We start from the raw sequence: 18,185 nt of genomic DNA, 5'->3' as shown, positions 1-18,185 counted from the left end.
AGAGCATGGGCTATAGGAGTGTGGGCTTCAGTAGTTGTGGCGTGTGGGCTCAGTAGTTGTGGCTCGTGGGCTCTAGAGCCCAGGCTCAGTAGTTATGGTGCACCAACTTAGTTCCTCCGTGGCATGTGGGATCTTCCCGGACCAGGGCTTGAACCCGTGTCACCTGTATTGTGGCATGTGGGATCTTTCCGGACCAGGGCTCGAACCTGTGTCCCCTGTATTGGCAGGTGGATCCTTAATCACTGCACCACCAGGGAAGGCCCTCTCTTCTCTTCTTATGAGGCCACTAATCTTATTATTTTAGAACCCTACCCTTATGAACCTCATTTAACCTTACTGACTTCCTAAAAGCTCTGTCTCTAAATACAGTTACATTGGGGGTTAGGGCTTCAACATATGAATTTGGGGAGAACACAGTTCAGTCCGTAGCTGTCACATTTATCTCACAGGAATTTTTATTATACAGTTGACCCTTAAACAACGTGGAGGTTACGATCACTGACCTTCTGCATAGTTGAAAATCCACATATAACTCTGTAGTCGGTCCTCTGTATCCACAGTTCCACATCCACAGATTCAAACAACATGGGACATGTAGTACTATAGTATGTATTTCTTGAAAATAATATGTATATAAGTGTACTTGCACAGTTCCAACCCATACTGTTCAGGGGTCAACTGTACTTTCTATAAAGCAGCGCCTGGCAGAGTTGGGCATTCAATAACAAGTAGCTACTACTCATATAATTATGGGACATTGTGCAATGAAAACATGTCCTTAAAAATTTGAAAGAAGATGAAAATTACATACTTTCCAAATTTATTTCTTCCAATTTCATTTAATTTAGATTGGAATCTTGCTTTATGAATCATCTTAAAGTCAAAATTGTAAGTCAATATAATTTTATTAAAATACTTTTAGTACACATATGTGATGGTTTAAAGTGACCTGAAAAATAGAAATGTTAATTGCTCAAAAATAGAATTGTTTGAGATGAAATGCTACTAAATTCATACTGTTATAATCCAGTGGGGGAAGAAGTGAGCAAACCTAAATGCAGGAAAATTTTTAGAATGGACTTTTTAAAGGCTGTTAACCCTTTCATTAATATCTCCTTTCAGCTTCTGAGGAGAAGAAGGGAGAAAGGGTAAAAGAAAGAGAGTCTTTTAAAAAAAAATCAGTATTTAATATGTATAGCTGATTTACTTTTGTTATAAAGCAGAAACTAACACACCATTGTAAAGCAATTATACTCCAATAAAGATGTTAAAAAAAATCAGTATTTAAATGGACACTACCCTACCTTTGAGTTCCTGCAAAAAATAATTTTGAAACAAAGGGGTATGGGTCATGATATTATTAAAATCTGATTTAGACGATGGCTGGGCTGCAGCAAGATATCAAAAGCCCCCATGTTGAACATGCTTTCAAAAAGAGAAGGAACACTTAATTCTTTGACCTTCCATATCAAGGGAAACATCAGGAGAGAATATTTCCTTTGTGAAAGTGGGAAAGGAAATGAATTCTGGTTGGAGGGACAGTCAGAGGGAATATGTAAATGTCTGTTTGGATACATCAAATGTTGGCTGGACTGCAGTTTTGTTGACTCTCTTGGAATTAATTTTGGGATTAACTCCCCTAACAATACTGTTACAATAATAATCTAGGGAGACTCTAGACTGAACATAACATAGCTCTTGAAAGAGGTTAAGAATAAAAAAGAACAATAACCCTTAACATCTTCTATGCATAAGATTTATTTCTATAACTGGAAAAAAAATACTATCCTGGTTCAACATATTCCCTCTAATTAGGAATCTAGTTATATTAGAAAACAAAAAACTTCCAAATCCAGGATTTTCTGTGCTGCTTACTACAGAAAATCTAAATTCTCTCTCTGATATTCAAAGCCTCCATTATCTAATCTTATCTCCCCTTCCCCTTCCTCTTCCTTTACCACATTCTATCAAGCTGAGCAACTCAGTAGTTTCAACCTGCTGTGTATTTAAAATGAAACAAAACAAAATGTTTTAGAAAGTTTCCCTCACTTCAGCCCCTCTTCGTCAGACCTATCTGATGTAAGTGAAAGGGGGTGGGAAGAGGGAATCACATTTAACCCCCGGAGAATTAATCATATTCAGCTCAAGAGTGTATGAGTCCATAGTCTTTCTCCCCCTATTTCCCACCCTCTTAACCCTACACCTAAGAGGATTTGCTGGAATTTCCAAAGGCTTCCAGGTAGAATTACCAACGAAATGCCTAGTCTGCAAAGTGGTCAATAGCAAATGAGAATCAGGAGCTTCCTTCCCTACTTTCTCCCTCCCCCCTCCCCCTTCCCCTCCCCTCCCCCTCCCCCTCCCCCTCCCCTGCCCCTCCCCCTTCCCCTCCCCCTCCCCCCCTCCAGTAGCAGGCTATGGTAGTTGTACAACTGAAATTTCTTTTTTCTTTTAATTATGGAGAAAATAAGTCTCTATAATCTAGAGAAGTATTAAAACATGTATGATAGGTTTTATTTGGGACATGAAGAAGACATTTCAACCATATGTCACATATGTTTTATTGGACCATGGGTCCCTGTTAAGAGCAAAGGGCTCTATTGCCCCTTCAGCTTGGTCCATCTGAGAAGAGAGGCTCTGACATGGTTTTTGGAGCAAACGTCCCTTCAAATTATGACTGCCTGTTTTGGAAAGCCCTCCTCTTACATCTACCCATCGACGTCCTTCCTGTATTTTGCAATATAGGAATTAATGGCAGCAGTTAATCTTAACTTGTACTTTTCTTGTGACCCAACACATTCTCCACTGTTTTCTTGTTATGTGTATATATGACTTCGCTTTCCTAAGTTCCTTGAAGACAGATCCTGAGTCATATATATCTTTATGTCCCTTCCCTCTTCCCTCTCCTTCATTTTTTCCCCTCCTCAGTGGTCTCAGGTGTCTTTTTAAGTCTTTAATTAATGTTTATTAAGCAAATACTTCAATGCTTGAATGCCTGAATTTATAAATAAAGGGAGGATTGAGCAAATGAAGTGAATGGAGGCTGCTGGCATCTACGAGGACATTTTCTTCCCATTTCAGCGGGTCTGGTAACAAGTATGCTCCTCTTGTTGTGTCCCTTGAGGAACTGTGACACTGTGGTAGCATTTTCATGAACTTGAGAGACCCAAACTTGAATCTTGCCTCTGCTATTCATTCATCTTTAGAAAGTCGCTACCTTTCCTGAGACTCAATCTCCTTGTCTATGGAAATGGGTATAATAATATCCACCTCATAGGGTGGTTGTGAGGATTAAATAAGACAGTGTTATGAGCTTGATACTGTATGTGCTCAATACATGTGAGTTGCTGCCTTACCCAGGCTCAGCTCTGCAGATACACTCATGGCCACATATTCAGCACCTACACTTAAAGCAGACCCACAGAATACCTGGTTAGAAGATTGTTTCTTCAAATAACTTGAAATCAATCCCATTTTTCAACTATGGTTCTCAAAACCAAACCTATTTGAGACTCCCTGAATCCAGGGAAGTTGTTTGCAGTGCTGTGGACATCACTATGTCTAACTTCACGTTCACGGTTAAGGCAGTTACTGTCACACAGTCATGGTTGGCGTGGGCTTTTTGCTCATCACGACTTATAAAATGCTGTACCATCAGCACCCTGCCTACCTCTTGGTCTCTGTTGCTTGCATTCTTGCTCACTGTGCTCCTATAATGGTGTTTTCTTTCAGTTCTGGAAAAAAAAGCTGAGTGAGTTCCTAACTCAGGCCTTCACACATGTATTTCTCCCCCTCGAAATACCTCTCTCCCTCACTTTTCACCTGATTATCTCCTTCTCAAAATTCATGTCAGCTCTATAGGACTCCACAGAAAAGCTTTCCTTGTCCTTCCAGCCTAAATTAGATCTCCTTGTTACACTTGTTCCATATATAACACTCTTCACTTTCACCCCATACAGTTTCAAATTTTATAACTCTGTATATGTATATATGTGTATGTGTACCTGTGGTCACTAATTGTCTCCCAGCAATTCTGAGTAATATTGGAGTGGCCAAAAAGTTCGTTCGGTTTTAAGTACAAAAAAAGGACGCTTTTCATTCTCACGAAGACCTTTATTGAACAATGTAGTCACTAAATGAACGAACTTTTTGGCCAGCCCAATACAAGCACAGAATTGTGTCTTGTCTGCTCAACATTATGCCCTCAGCTCCTTCCACAGTGTTTGGCACATGATGGGCTCCCCCAAATAGCCAGTGATTTCATAAGGTCCTAGTTGATTTATAATTCCAACTTTCTTGACACTCTGTTGCTGGTTTGACTAGAAATCTCTTTTTGAAATATCATCATAAATTGATTCTTATCAGAAGTTTTTCTGAAGGAAACTAATTATTCCGTTCTTGTATAAATTTGGTATTTTTTGCCACTATGAAGGATTTTAATATTTCAAGATGACATTTAGCTGTTACTTATTATTTTGAAGGTTTGTCATATTCTTGATAGTTCATTGTCAGTGATTCATTTTTGGAACCAAGGAGAATGTGAATTCTAAAAATTAAAAACTAAGCCTGATCCCACCTTTTTCTGGGTAATTAACCAAATTGCATGCCCTTTCTTAGGGGCTACAAATCATTTTACTCCAGTTTTCATGTCTTAATTGTATCAAAAGTCAGTAGATACCAACCACAAGCACTAATACCAGAGAGGGGTCTAGCCATCTCAGAAATAAATCAGGTTTCTGGTTGCTTGTTTATAAAATTATGTTACACTATTGAGAGACTGACAAAAACTGATAAATATATGATTAAATGAATAAGACATGTCCAGGTGGGATATTTTTACAAAATTGATAATACCTGATTACTGATGAGCTACCTATCCTTGGAAACTCAGACTTAACTACAGTTCCAACTATCACTACCCTATCACAATATAGAAGATGCCCAGCATTAATACTTTAATGCCAAATTGCTTTCCCTTTGCTCAGCTAGTTTTTCTAAATTCCAGCCTTCCTGAAGATAATTTTTCTCCACAGAAATTTTTTTTTATTTGTTTGTTTGTTTTTTATTTCACAGCCCTTAGCCAACACACCAATTCTCTCTAAATACACAGCAGGAGCACCTTACATTAAAGGATGTTTTTCTCTGTTTGTTTACGTACTTATTTGTTCACTAATATGTTTGTAGGTCTTCCTACATGCTAGACACTGCTCTGAGCTCTTAAAGAGCTATACTCATTGCTTTATTTTCAGTTCAGTTCATCCAAATATAAAGTATCATTTGTCACACGAAGTTGTCATTTCAACATGACAGTGTTTTTCACAAAATGATTATGTCATGACATTTAGCAATTTAGCCCTGCAATGGATATCTACTTCAACTCACCATTAGCCTAGAATTAGGACTCCATTTTCCTCTTCCCCAAAATGATATTTATTATTGTTTTCTTATTGGAAAAGTAACATTTATTCACTTTAGAAACATACAACAATGGAAGTAGGCAAATAGAAGAAAAATTAACCATAATATCAGCCACTACCCTGTGCAGCTTTTCTCTCTGCAAACAATGAGGATTCTAATCTTGTAATTATATGCATAAATCTGAAGATAGATAATATTTAAATGGAGCAAAAATAATGTTCCAAAATTACTTCGATGCGAACTGCGATTTTATTTATATTTCACTGCTCAGTATTTCCTACTCTACAAAGGCAGCATGGAGTTGTCAGGATATACTAGACCCAGGTTTCAAAATCTCATGTTAAACAGCCTCGAGGGTCTTCAAAATTTCTGGAGCACTTTATATTAATAGGCTTATTTTCATGGAAATCAAGAAACTAGGTCAAGATATCCTTTCATGAGCCCCTAAACCGTGTCTAACAACTTAAGGACTGTCTGGCCTCCTTACTTGTAGACTGGTTTCTTGAAGTGGGCCTTAACAGCCACGGTTTCCATCTGGGCTGCTCAGGAGGGCTTTCTGTTAGCACAGGGGGTAAGGGTGTCCAATACGACAGCCTCCAGATAGCACCTACCTCTCTGCCACCCCTCAAAATGCACCCTGTGCTCCTCTAGAACACACGACCCCCTAATGCCTGGGAAATCACTAATCTGTCATCACCTCCCTCCTAGAGCCCTTTGCTGGTGCCCGCCCATAAGGGAGGAGCAGGGGGAGGGGAGGCCGCAACCAAATGGCCGTAGGCTGGTGAGAACTCCCCACCAATGGAAAATTGAATATGGAGTGTGTATGTTTCAATAGGTACCAAGATCAGATGATGGGTTTGTTTCGTCCGGGATCTTATGGGGGAGCAGACTAATAACGAGAATAGAAGAGACAGGGAGGAACTTCAAATGGGTTAGGAATGCCTATTACAGTGGAATCGTTCTTTAGATTTCCAAAGCCCTTGAAGAATGCCCACATCTAGGTTTTGTAAAAAGGAGAATACTTCTGAAGCTGAACACTAGGCCTTTAATTATAACTTTCTTTGTTCATTGTCACTGATTGTTTTTTTCAATAAGGTAACATTCTCAAAGTATATTATCAACCACTAGCAAAATTAGTATTACATACTTCACTTAAGAATTTCCAAGATGATATCTAAAGCAAGAACAAACGCCATTAAAATTGAAGTTGCTCACGTTCAAACCTCAACAAAATGCTTCAGGATGACTAAGCGAGCTCTAGGGACAAAATATGCATCGATTTTTAGGATCTACATTACTGTTTTTCTCATAGAATTTCTGAGGCAAAGGAAATCGTGACATCTTCGTAAATGAACTGGTTCCAGCTGAAACCCTGTGTATTACCATCATGATATTCCCTCAACCTGAAAAGCCCTTCTCTCTTCTCTCCACTCTTGTAAAACCACCAGCCACTTCAAAGGCTAGGACATAAAGCACATACCTGAGAAATTTTCCATGTCCAACAAGTCTACCATGCAGACCGTATCTTTATTCTGAAGCCTTTCTGCACTCTTGGACTTAATTTGTGGAAAATTATTTGGTTCTCAGAGTATTGTTTTGTCTTGTCCTCATATAACTGCGCATGTTTTATATTCCTTCAAGAACACCATCATAGCACCTACTATAATAAATGATTGTTTAATGAACAAGCGAACTTAAGCACTAATGACTACAGGAATTTTAATGGTCTCTCAGAGGAGTAAATGCATTATGGATGTTATTTATATAACACTTCAATTTATTTCACTCTATAAAAGACAATGGTATTTATTTCTGTTCTGTGGAAGAGATTGGTTCTTCACTTCAGGACCAAAAATGAAGACGCTCTAGAATTTTTCCCCTCTTCTGTCTTCTTTTGCATCTGCTTTGATTTTACAGGGAGGTCTGCTTGTGCAAGTGTCTCTGAGCCGTGGCCATGTGGAGTCTGAAATTTTGTACATTCTAAGCAAAACCATCCTAGTACTCATTAGCAAGTCACCTGAGATTTACCTACCCAATTTTGAAACAGAGGAAATACTTTGACCCTTTCTCTACTGTAGGGAATCCTTGACCCCCAAAATATACGTAGTTGTACTGTCCACAGGCAAAACCCAGTTTGGTTAGCGAATGCAGAGCGCAACAAACAGGCTGATGGAGTTTAATCCGAGCGTGGGAATACTTCTCTGAGTTTGGCTTCCTCATTTGCAAGTAGGAGCTAGAATAGTAGCACGAGGGCTATTGTGAGGAGTGAAGGAGGTAATCCATTCAGTGCAAAAGCCTGGCTCAATAAAAGTGAGGGCTCACCATATGCTAGGCATTGTTTTTGTGATTTATTATTACTAGTCGTGACCTTAGATAAGTGACCTAGCCTTGCTATGCGGCAGCGTCCTCATCATAAAATAGTAATAAAGATGAAAACGAATTCATTGGGTGGTCGTGAGGATCACATGAGATAATGGATGTAAAGCAGGCTAGGAGCATCGTCAGTACTCAGTAATCAATAACTGTTACCACCTGCATCATCACCATCACTTTCATCATCCTCCTCATCTCCATTATTAACAGACTGTCAGAAAATGGCACAGCCAATATATTAAGAGGCTATTCCTATTAATAAAATAGGTGTGTGGGGCTCAGTCAGGGAAATAAGAAAGCAAAGGACTCTTGTAGGACCCAACCGAGGCTGTCAGAGGCATCCGTCATAGAGAGGGCTTCTTTGTTTTCTAAGAATTACTAATTTTTATTCTAATAAGCATACAACATTAAGTCAGTCATACACCAGCTACTTCTTGGAGGTCAGACAACCCAAAGATAAAATATAACCCCTCTCCCTGAACAACTATGGGTGGTAAGTTTATATTCAGAAAAAATAAACAAAAGCAGCCCCACCTTGGCATTTTACATTAAAATTGTGGATTGTTAACAATCCTGAACGTGACTTTCAAAGAAAGTTCATTTTTTCATACCTGCATATTAAAAAATACTATTTTATTTTTTAAAAACCACGGGTTTTCTTTAACAAAATGATTTATGCACTCCAGGTCTAACACGCCTGATATTGGTACTTTAGAGGAACTTCCGGAGTAGGGAGGGAAATGCACATGGGGAAAATAAACCTCCATGTAAAGGTGAATTTTCCATTGTTGTAAAAGTGAAGCTATTCAGATTCGCCCTGATGCTGTATGCATAATAATGTCGCTGCTATGAGAAGGAGAGATGCTTGAAATTTAGAAGTAGGGACATACACATATACACTGACTCATGGGAGCCGCCCACACTAATTTGTACTTTGTTTTTCTCCCAGTCAAGTACACGAAGTTACAAAATATTATAGCCTTAATTTGCAGTTTTAAATGTCTCACTTGAACATGCTGGTGGAGAAAAACACGGGCATCACTCAGTGGTTCAATTTCCTGGGGGTCCCATTCTAAATGCAGCCATGATTATTGATTTGATCCCAAGTTCATTGTGAAATAAAGGAAGAAAATATGACTTCTTCTTGGGAGCAAAGCATAGTACTAACTCAAGATAGGTTAAGACTCTTCCTCCTAAACCATGACTCGGATCACTAAAAACAAAGTCATTTGCTGGTAACATTCAGTGTATGCCTGCAAAAAGGATGCAAATGTAAGTCACCCTTTTGCCTTGAGCTCAAGGTTCAGGATAGAAAACGCATACACACAAACACATGTGAAGATAATGAATATTATAAAGCTCTGGATGTACACTGCAGGCAGTGCTGTTAAGTCCAATGCACAGTGGAAAGTATTATTGGAATAACTAAAAAGTTAAGGAGAGATATCAGGAAATCTGGACAGCAAATGTGAACAAGAAGAGAAACAGTTTATCTCCTGGGAGAATTTCCGGTGCCCACCCTGGCCATATGGAAATCATAGGGTCTCCTTCTAAATGCCTTCATTTCGTCCTCTCTGATACCCAACAAGATCAGGAGAAGAGTGCTTTTATTTCCCAACGTCCTCTGTGGCGTTTTTGTAAGCAGTTTGGGTAGAGGAAGATACATATTATCAAGTACTACAGCAGTATAATCCTACAGAGCTCTTCTACACTGCTCCAAACTTGTTCAGGATCAGACCTCATAGGATACCTGTCTAGTCTAGGTTTTTCATTTCCGCTGCTGAACCGTCTAAATACAATTGATTAATCAAATCAGATTTCACTGAGTTTTTTACACAATTGGTTTGAATTTGCAATCAATTTAGGATGGAATCTCTTTTGATGTTTAATTTATCTTTCCTGTTTTTAGTTGGGGGCCAGCCAGACATTTTCAAACACATGATGTTTCAAATGAGATATGGTAACAGATACACACTACTGTGTATAAAATAGATAAACAACAAGGACCTACTGTATAGCACAGGGAACTCTATTCAGTATCTTGTAATAACCTATAATGGAAAAGAATCTGAAGAAGACTATGTATATACACATATATGTGTGTGTATGTATGTATGTGTATATAACTGGATCACTTTGCTGTATGCCTAAAACATAAATCAACTATACTTCAATTTTTTAAAATGAGATATGATCAAATATAAAATTTAGAAGGAATTTCTCACTTGGAGGCAGGGGACATGGGGAGAAGAGACAATGAAGACTAGAAGAGAAAGTCAGTATTTCTCTGTCTTCTGGGAGGATGTCGGAAGTGTCCCAAGGCACGCATAGCTCTTCTTCCTCTCACTTCTTTCATCGTCTCCCTGGCTCTTCCCTTGCCTGGCTCCTTCTCTCTCTAATGGACTCAGCTCACACGTCGCCTCCCCAGCTAGACATCTCTCTTTCCACCCAGTGGAACCTTCCCCCGGGCCTCCATCCCTCTAAAACCCATCCCACTTAGGCCTTCATAGTTCTGATCCCTCATTTGTTTACCTGCTTATTGTTACTTATCAGCACACCTGGTTTTTTTCTTCCAGTTTCACTGAGGCGCAACTGACATACAGCACTGTGTGAGTTTCAGGTCGTACAGCATTAATGATTTGACTTACGTACATCATGAAATGATTGTCACAGTAAGTTTAGTGAACATCCATCTCATACGGATACAAATAAAAGAAATGGGAAGAAATAGTTTTTCCTTGTGATGAGAAGTCTTAGGATTTACTCTCAGTAACGTCCATATGTAACATACAGCAGTGTTAATTATATTAATCATGTTGTACATTACATCCCTCGTACTTATTTATCTTATAACTGGAAGTTTGTACCTTTTGACTGCCTTTATCCAGTTCCCCGTCAGCACATTTGTTTATTATTTATTTTATTTTCTGAGTCCCTTGACTAAGATACGAGTTCTTTCAGGGCAGAATTTTACCTGCTTTATTCACCTCCGTATTCTTGGCACTAAAAGAAAAACATCTAACACACTTGAGATGTTCCAGGTATTTTTGCTGAATGAAGAATGATAAGGCTCTGTGTTTCCTCCAGAGAAATCTGTTATCGTTTCCCCACGCTCACCTCCCTCAGGATGTCCTTTACTTACCCAGCCTTGGCACTCTTCTCTCTCATATCTGCTTTTCCTGCTGCGGCTCAAATGCTGTAAAGCCCCCTCTCCCTCCCTACTCGCCATCCCCTGGCCACGTCCCTACCCTGCCCCATCACTCCTCCCCACATCCTTTTCTCCTCTAAATTGTTAGAGTCCTAATATCCCTGCTTTCCCCGTCACCAGCTCAATGATCTTTAAATGGTTTAACAACTCTGTGCCTCAGCTTCCTCACCTAAAAATGGGAGAAAACAGAAACAAAATAACTACAGCTGCTGTCAGGGTCAAGTGGGAAGTTCTGTAAACACTTGAAAGAGCCCGAACATCACAAAATGCTAACTATTCACAATTATTCTTATTCCCACACATGTGAACACTTCATTGAAATGCTACATTTTATTTTAAAATCTCAAATATGTCTGTTTTCTGTTTCTTCACAGTGTCTAGCATGTGTCGTGTTTACTTAGTAGGCAGGTCAACAAGTAGTTGTCTGATTCAACCTAATAAAAGAGAAGGGAGGGGACTTCCCTGGTGGTGAAGTGGTTAAGAATCCGCCTGCCAATGCAGGGGACACAGGTTCAAGCCCTGTTCTGGGAAGATCCCACATGCCGCGGAGCAACTAAGCCCGCGAGCCACAACTACCGAAGCCTGCACGCCTAGAGCCCGTGCTCTGCAACAAGGGAAGCCACCGCAATGAGAAGCCCGCACACCGCAACAAAGAGTAGCCCCCGCTCGCCGCAACTAGAGAAAGCCTGCGGGTAGCAACACAGCCAAAAATAAATAAATTAATTTATTTAAAAAAAAAAAAAAAAGAGAAGGGAAAGAGACAATGCAGAAAGGTGACCGTATAAGTGAGCTGTTTTATTAACTCAATGATATTTACCTCGTATTCTTGAAACTTTGATGAAGAAAGCTCAGTACTTACAATTCTACAGTTTTATCAATAAATTCAACTTAGATTTCTACTTATTCTCAGATACCACCTGCTTTTAAGTGAACAGGCTTCAAATTTGTCACAATCTTGATCGTTTTTCTATTTCCTGAGGAATATTTTATCAGTATTAGCTAGAAAGCAACTGGAAATCTTATCTTCTGTTTGACTGTACCTAAATGGTAATTCACAGACCCTTTGGATTGTTGCCCACACAATAGAAAACAAAATCAAGAAAAAATAAAGCAGTGATACCAATTTTCATCTTAATGAAAAGTAAGTGAAGAGCAGATGAAATTAATAAATACTAGGGGAAAAGGGCCAAATTCCACCAGCACACATTTGTTGGACTTAACAAGGAACGTGTCGTTGGCTTACCCTCTTTATTCTATAGGATTCTAACAAATTAAGCTCCTCCAACTGGCAAGTTCTTAGTGTTGATGTAATGTTGCCTGTCCCTGGACAGCTGAGCTCAGCAGCTCTAGTTCCATTTTTCCTATCCAAAGAATAGCTAAAGAAACATTCTTTGGACAAGTGTAATATGTTTGCTGCGTTTCAAGAAATTTTTTTCACATTTTCCTCTCTAGCTCTGTTTATTGCACCATGATTTCTAGAGATTTGATTTATTTGGGGCCAGGTGCAAATTTTAATAAAAAGAACAATGTTCAAACTAGCCTAGAGCAGTCTAAAGGAGTTTCATGGATCCGATATTCCAGAAGAGAAATTTTCACTTCATGTGTAAACAGAGTTTAGTCCACCGTTCAGACCTTGATTGATTGATTGATTGATTGATTTTCAGTGTGAGAGGGTTGTCCCTCTTCCTCCAAATCTTCTTCTTTCTCTTCTCCTCTTTCTTCTTCTTCTCATTCTCTTCTCCTGCCTCCCCACCTCCTCCTCTCCCCCTCCTTCTTCTTCTTGACTAGTAAATAGACAATGTATTCAATTGATACAAAGGGTAGTTCCTTGACAAGTTTGTTTAAAAATTGAGGGCATAATATACATAAGTCTGTAACTTTATTCTTCTGACAACATATCATGGACATCCCTCAAAGTCAATAGATAAAATCTAGCTCATTATTATTATTTTTTAAAATTTTTTTAGCGTTACGCGGGCCTCTCCCGCTGCAGAGCACAGGCCCTGGACGCACAGGCCCAGCGGCCATGGCCCACGGGCCCAGCCGCTCCGCGGCACGCGGGATCCCCCCGGACTGGGGCACGAACCTGCGCCCCCCACATCGGCAAGCGGACTCCCAACCACTGCGCCACCAGGGAAGCCCTAGCTCATTATTTTTAATACCAGCAAAATATTCTATAGCATGGGTATATTACAATTTTTCAACCAATCTATTGGTGAATAATCAGGTTGATTTTAGCTTTATTTTCCACTAACAAGATGAAAATTAGTATTTTTGTATGCGTGTCTTTGCATATGGGTACTTTTGGTTCTATAGGGTAGAGTCAAAATGTAAGACCAATGGATCGAAAGATACAGATATAGGGACTTCCTTGGTGGGACAGTGGTTAAGAATCCGCCTGCTAATGCAGGGGACACTGGTTTGATCCCTGGTCCAAGAAGATCCCGCATGCCGTGGAGCAGCTAAACCCGTGTGTCACAACTACTGAGCCTGTGCTCTAGAGCCCATGCTCCACAACTACTGAAGCCCATGCACTCTAGGGCCTGCATGCTGCAACTACTGAGTCCATGTGCTACAACTACTGAAGCCCATGCAAGAGCCCGTGCTCTGCAACAAGAGAAGCCACCGCAATGAGAAAGCCGCGCACCGCAACGAAGGGTAGCCCCCACTCGCCGCAACTAGAGAAAGCCCATGCGCAGCAACGAAGACCCAACTCAGCCAAAAGAAAAAGATACATGTATCTTTATATTATGTAGATCTACATAAAGATCTCTGTAGTAACATTTTCCTACTTAGAGGAACATTTTCCTACTGCCATCATTTTTACTTTATCTTTTTTTTTATTCCATCAGCCTTGATTTTCTAATGGCAACTTTTTTTAATGTTCAAAAACAACAAAAAATTATGCTTTTCCTTACTCAGAAAACTTCAATCCAGAAATGAAGTATGTCCCAAATCAAACCCTTTTTAAGTGTCACCATGTTATATCTGGGATAATTTTCTATATTTTTTTAGCATTCCACTTTCTGATTTTTTTCTCAAACTTATGAAAGAACAGCATGTGACCTTTGTCCATCACGAAAATGACGATATTTGTAGACTTGGTTTTATTTGGTAACATCAGTAGAACAAAGAACTACTTATCACATTTCTGTTTAGATCATTTTACAAAGACTCATTTGTTCCTGAAATTTTATAATAGCCAAGTCTATCAAGGATTTTTTATTTTTTTTGCTAACTCTCAAATATAATCTTGATATTGAGCCAGCAAAAATTTTTTTCAGTTAGTGCTATAATATACAATATACATCATGGGCCTGTTCTGAAATAAAGATGAGAATTATTTTCTGCTTTCTGGCTCTGAACCAATGGTTTACTGGCCAGTCTCTCAGGTAAAGTTTTTTGACTTTTACAGACAGAAAATATGTCCACTGGACACAGAATATTTTTTAATAAGAAGAAAAATAAGAAAAACTCTAGGATCTAGAAAAGACCATTTCTTTTGTATTCATTGACCATCAACATATATTATTTCATTTAATTCATAACAACCTATGAGATAAGTATTTATAGATGAGGAAACTGAGACTCAAAAAGGTTAAGTAACTTATTCAGTGCTTCACAGCAAGTAAGTAGGAAAGCCCCGATTTTTACTCCATTATCTGTCTGATTTTGAATCCATGCTCTATATACAAACATGTCCCCAGTTTCCTGTTTAATTTGCCATATTGACCATCACCAGTTTTTGGCCCATCCTTTTGTCCTCTCTCAGTTTTAAGTTACATGTCGATCTGAGTCAGTCAGTGGTCAATGGTGATACGGACATGAAGGTTCCATTGCCTACAGTATTTCTACACAACTGGCATGGAATTTTGACTTAATGTGAGCTAAGCCCTCACTCTTGGAGAAGAAGGAGGATATTTCAGGGCCAGTTGAGCTGTTCCTTCTTCTGAGGTTGACATTTCTCCCAGAAGCTCTGATGATGGCTGGTGGCAGGACTACTTCCCATGGAACATATTTAAGCCTCAGATTTCATCCTCACGTTACTGAAGATATTTTTTACCCTAGCATGTTAAAGCTACTCAGTAAAAGCTAAATCAATCTCATGTGATCCGCTTGCTGGGTGAACACTTTTCTCCCTTTTGTTTCTTTAACCCTAAGGCTTATTTGGGGAACTAATACTATTTTTCTTTGAGATTTCCGAAAGGCATACTGGAAAGTTCCTCAGATCTCTCTTGCTTGATAAGCTGTTAATGGGGGGAGGGGCAGTGACATTCCTCCAATCCTTGTTGTATTAAATTGATTCTACTTGAATAATTCCTTCATTGCTAATTCTAGAAATTTTTCGACAGTGGAAAATTTAAGCAAGACTCACATGATTTTAAGAGACAACGCATTCTCTCCCTTGGATTGTAGTGAAATACACAGCCTTTTGTAGTTTAATATGTAAAACTGTCCAGAGGGGTTTTTTCTTTTATTTTTTCTTAATATGCCATCATGTATACAATTCTTGAATTGGCTAACAGTATTCTCCTCTATCTCATAGCAGTTGGTATTCTTCTTAAATATGGCATACATGAAAACACAGACTCATTGTTTTAAAAAATAATACAGAAAGAGGCCTAACTCAGATAAGTTTGGGCTGAAAATTTCCTGGGAGTGGAGCCGTAGAGGTAGAGGCGCTTTGTAAATGGCAGGGAATCTTTTTCTCAATTCTTTGATTGCCATCCAAGTCTTTGGGGAGGAAATAAAACATCACTAAAGAGTCTGCGGTCTGGCACGTTGAGGTGAGGGCTGAACCACTGCCTGCTAGTACCTTCACCAGGGTCGTAACCCATCTTTTTTTTTTTTTTTTTTTTTTAACGTTGTAAATGCTATATAAACTTTATATGAGCAAACAAGCTCAGAAATGCACATTCATCTCAAAAGTACCATCTTAGTACAAGTTAGAGCAAATTAAGATGAATCTAAGCAGGTTAAGTGAAACCAATGTCAGAATCACACATTTATATCTAAGGTAACTTCCTAAGGTGATATAGAGCAAATCTAAGTGAAACTAAGCAGACTGTTTGAAACAAGCAAGAAATGACACATGTGACAAGATGGGCTGACCATTAACCGAGGCTCTCGGAAGCAACCAAGCCCGGAAGACACCTGAAGCTAGTGCCATGCTGGGGCTGGTTTGCGGCGAAGCGGCTGAAACCACAGACGTGCTGCGAGTGGCTTCTCACCCCGGGAAGTGCTGCCCCCAGCGCTGCCCGATGTGCACAAGCCCTTACACAAGTCGCTGATGCCCGGCGAAGGGCATTCCCATAACTGCATGCACTCAGGCTAAGCCGTGCACAACCACACCCCAAATTCAGAACGCAGAGCACATGACACCCCCGTCGCCCCACTACTCTCCCACTTTGGAGCACTTTCTGCAGAGCATGCAAGCGCTTCCCTTCTTTTTTCCCATCTTTCAAGTTGCTAGACCTGGGGTTGGGTGGCGCGTGGCTGCAACTGGAGCCTTCCCCTCTCCCGGGTTGCCCTGGGACCCTGGGGCACTCCGTTGTGTCCAAGCGACGCCCAAGCATCCATCCCGCGCTCCTTCGATGCTCCCAGCGAGGACAAAGGGGGTCCTCCGCATCCCAGTAAAGAATCGTCGGGGAGACGGGTTCTTGGGCCGCCTGAGAGTGCCGCAGGGGACAGCGCCCGGGGACTCGGCGTGCCCTCCCTCACCCAGGGTGCGCTCACCACTTGTAGCCTCTGCCGCGCTTGAATTTGAGGGTCAGCGCCGTCTCCAGAAAAAGCAAGAGGTTGAGCAGCGCCAGCAGCCAGTACCACGGCTCCTTCTTCACCTCGGTCACTCGCCAGACTCCAACCAGCGAGTGCAGCACGAAGAGCAGCCGGGTGGCCAGGGCGTTGAGCAGGACCAGTCCCTCCATGCCGCCCGGCGCGCTCTGCCCGCGCCCCGCAGACCCCGCCGCCGGGAGCACCCGAGCCCGCCCGAGGGCGGGACGCGACACAGCTGCGAGACCTGCCGCTGCTGTCGTCCTCCCTCACCCTCCCGCGAACAGGAGCGAGCGGAGCGCCCCTCCCCCAAACTTCCTGAGAACTCTTGAAAGAGAGGCGATTCTGCACCCAGCTTTTCGGGCTCTCCGGGGAGTCTGGGGCTGCGCTGCTCGGGCTCCCAGGCGTTATTCTCCCGCGCTTGCCCATCCCCCTCCCAATCCCGGGGAGTGGGGAGGGCTCTCTCCGTCCCTGCCCTCGACCCCCGCCGCCCGGCCTCCGTGGGGTCCTCGAGAACCTCGCCGCTCCGAGGAATTGGAAAGAGGGAGGCGGACTGAAGGTCGTGGGGCTGCATAGCCAGAAAGGGGGAGGGGGACGTCGGGGGCTGGGGGGTTCCCTTACTTTTCCACTGAAGTACTTTAATTCACTCACACTTCTTGCAGGAACAGGCTCTCACGGTGACTCTGAGATGGGACGCAGGAGAGCCGGAGAATCTGCTGCGCAGGCAGGTTTAGAAATAAGGTTCCAGCCCAGTTTGAAGAATTAAAGCTTTCCCGGACTAGAGGAAACGAGGCACCCTGGGCTTTCCCAGAGCTCCCTGCCCCTCCCTTAGCAGACGGGTAGCCCGGGTCACTTCCACTGTTTGGACCAGGTGTTATTAAAGCAAAGAGATAGTCTTTATTATGTCTCGCCCCCCCCACACACTATTTTTTCTGAAAGGAAGTAGGGTGGCAAGACAAGAGGGCAGAGGGGACAGTGAGGGGGAGACAAGATAAAGCTAGGTTTAGGTCAGACGGAGAAATTCATGGAGTAGGACACTGTACCCTTGACATCAATGACTCATGAAGTAAACTCCGACTTGCCAGCACCCAAGGCAAAGAGGCAACTGAAGTCAGCGTTTCCCAAAGCACCTTCATGATTTTTGTTTCCTTGTTTGGTCTCCTACCACCTGTACCACTATTTTAACATTTTTCCTTAAACGAACTCAAATTTTTACTGAAATAATTTTTAAAGAAATCTTTGTATCACTTGTAAATGGAAAATCAGTGTAGTAGGCTATAAATGGAAGGTAATTACCAAAAATCAATAGAATAAAATGAAGCTAAGTTATTGAGATCTTGCTAGATATTAATTATTACCTTCCAAGCCTCTGTGCCTCAACCTCCCTCTTTCTGGGAGAATAAAGAAATGCTAGTCC

The 18,185-nt window shown here is 41.1% G+C and overlaps 1 protein-coding gene across 1 annotated transcript in view; it reads right to left on the bottom strand.

Annotated features, from left to right (window-relative positions):
• TMEM26 (transmembrane protein 26) overlaps nt 1-16,923 on the bottom strand; it is a gene marked incomplete at its 5' end in the record, with an annotated part of 43,619 nt that extends 26,696 nt beyond the window's left edge. The window contains one exon of the mRNA XM_082854515.1: nt 16,733-16,923. Within this exon, the coding sequence (XP_082710641.1) occupies nt 16,733-16,923 (191 nt within the window). The remainder of the gene's footprint in view (nt 1-16,732) is intronic.
• Between the last annotated feature and the right edge of the window lie 1,262 nt (nt 16,924-18,185).

Source organism: Leucopleurus acutus (assembly GCF_964270905.1).
Source record: "Leucopleurus acutus genome assembly, chromosome: 14".
In the NCBI taxonomy this organism is placed as follows: Eukaryota; Metazoa; Chordata; class Mammalia; order Artiodactyla; family Delphinidae; genus Leucopleurus; species Leucopleurus acutus.
Note: the sequence above shows the minus strand (reverse complement) of the source record. Positions and strands in the feature narration are given on the sequence as shown.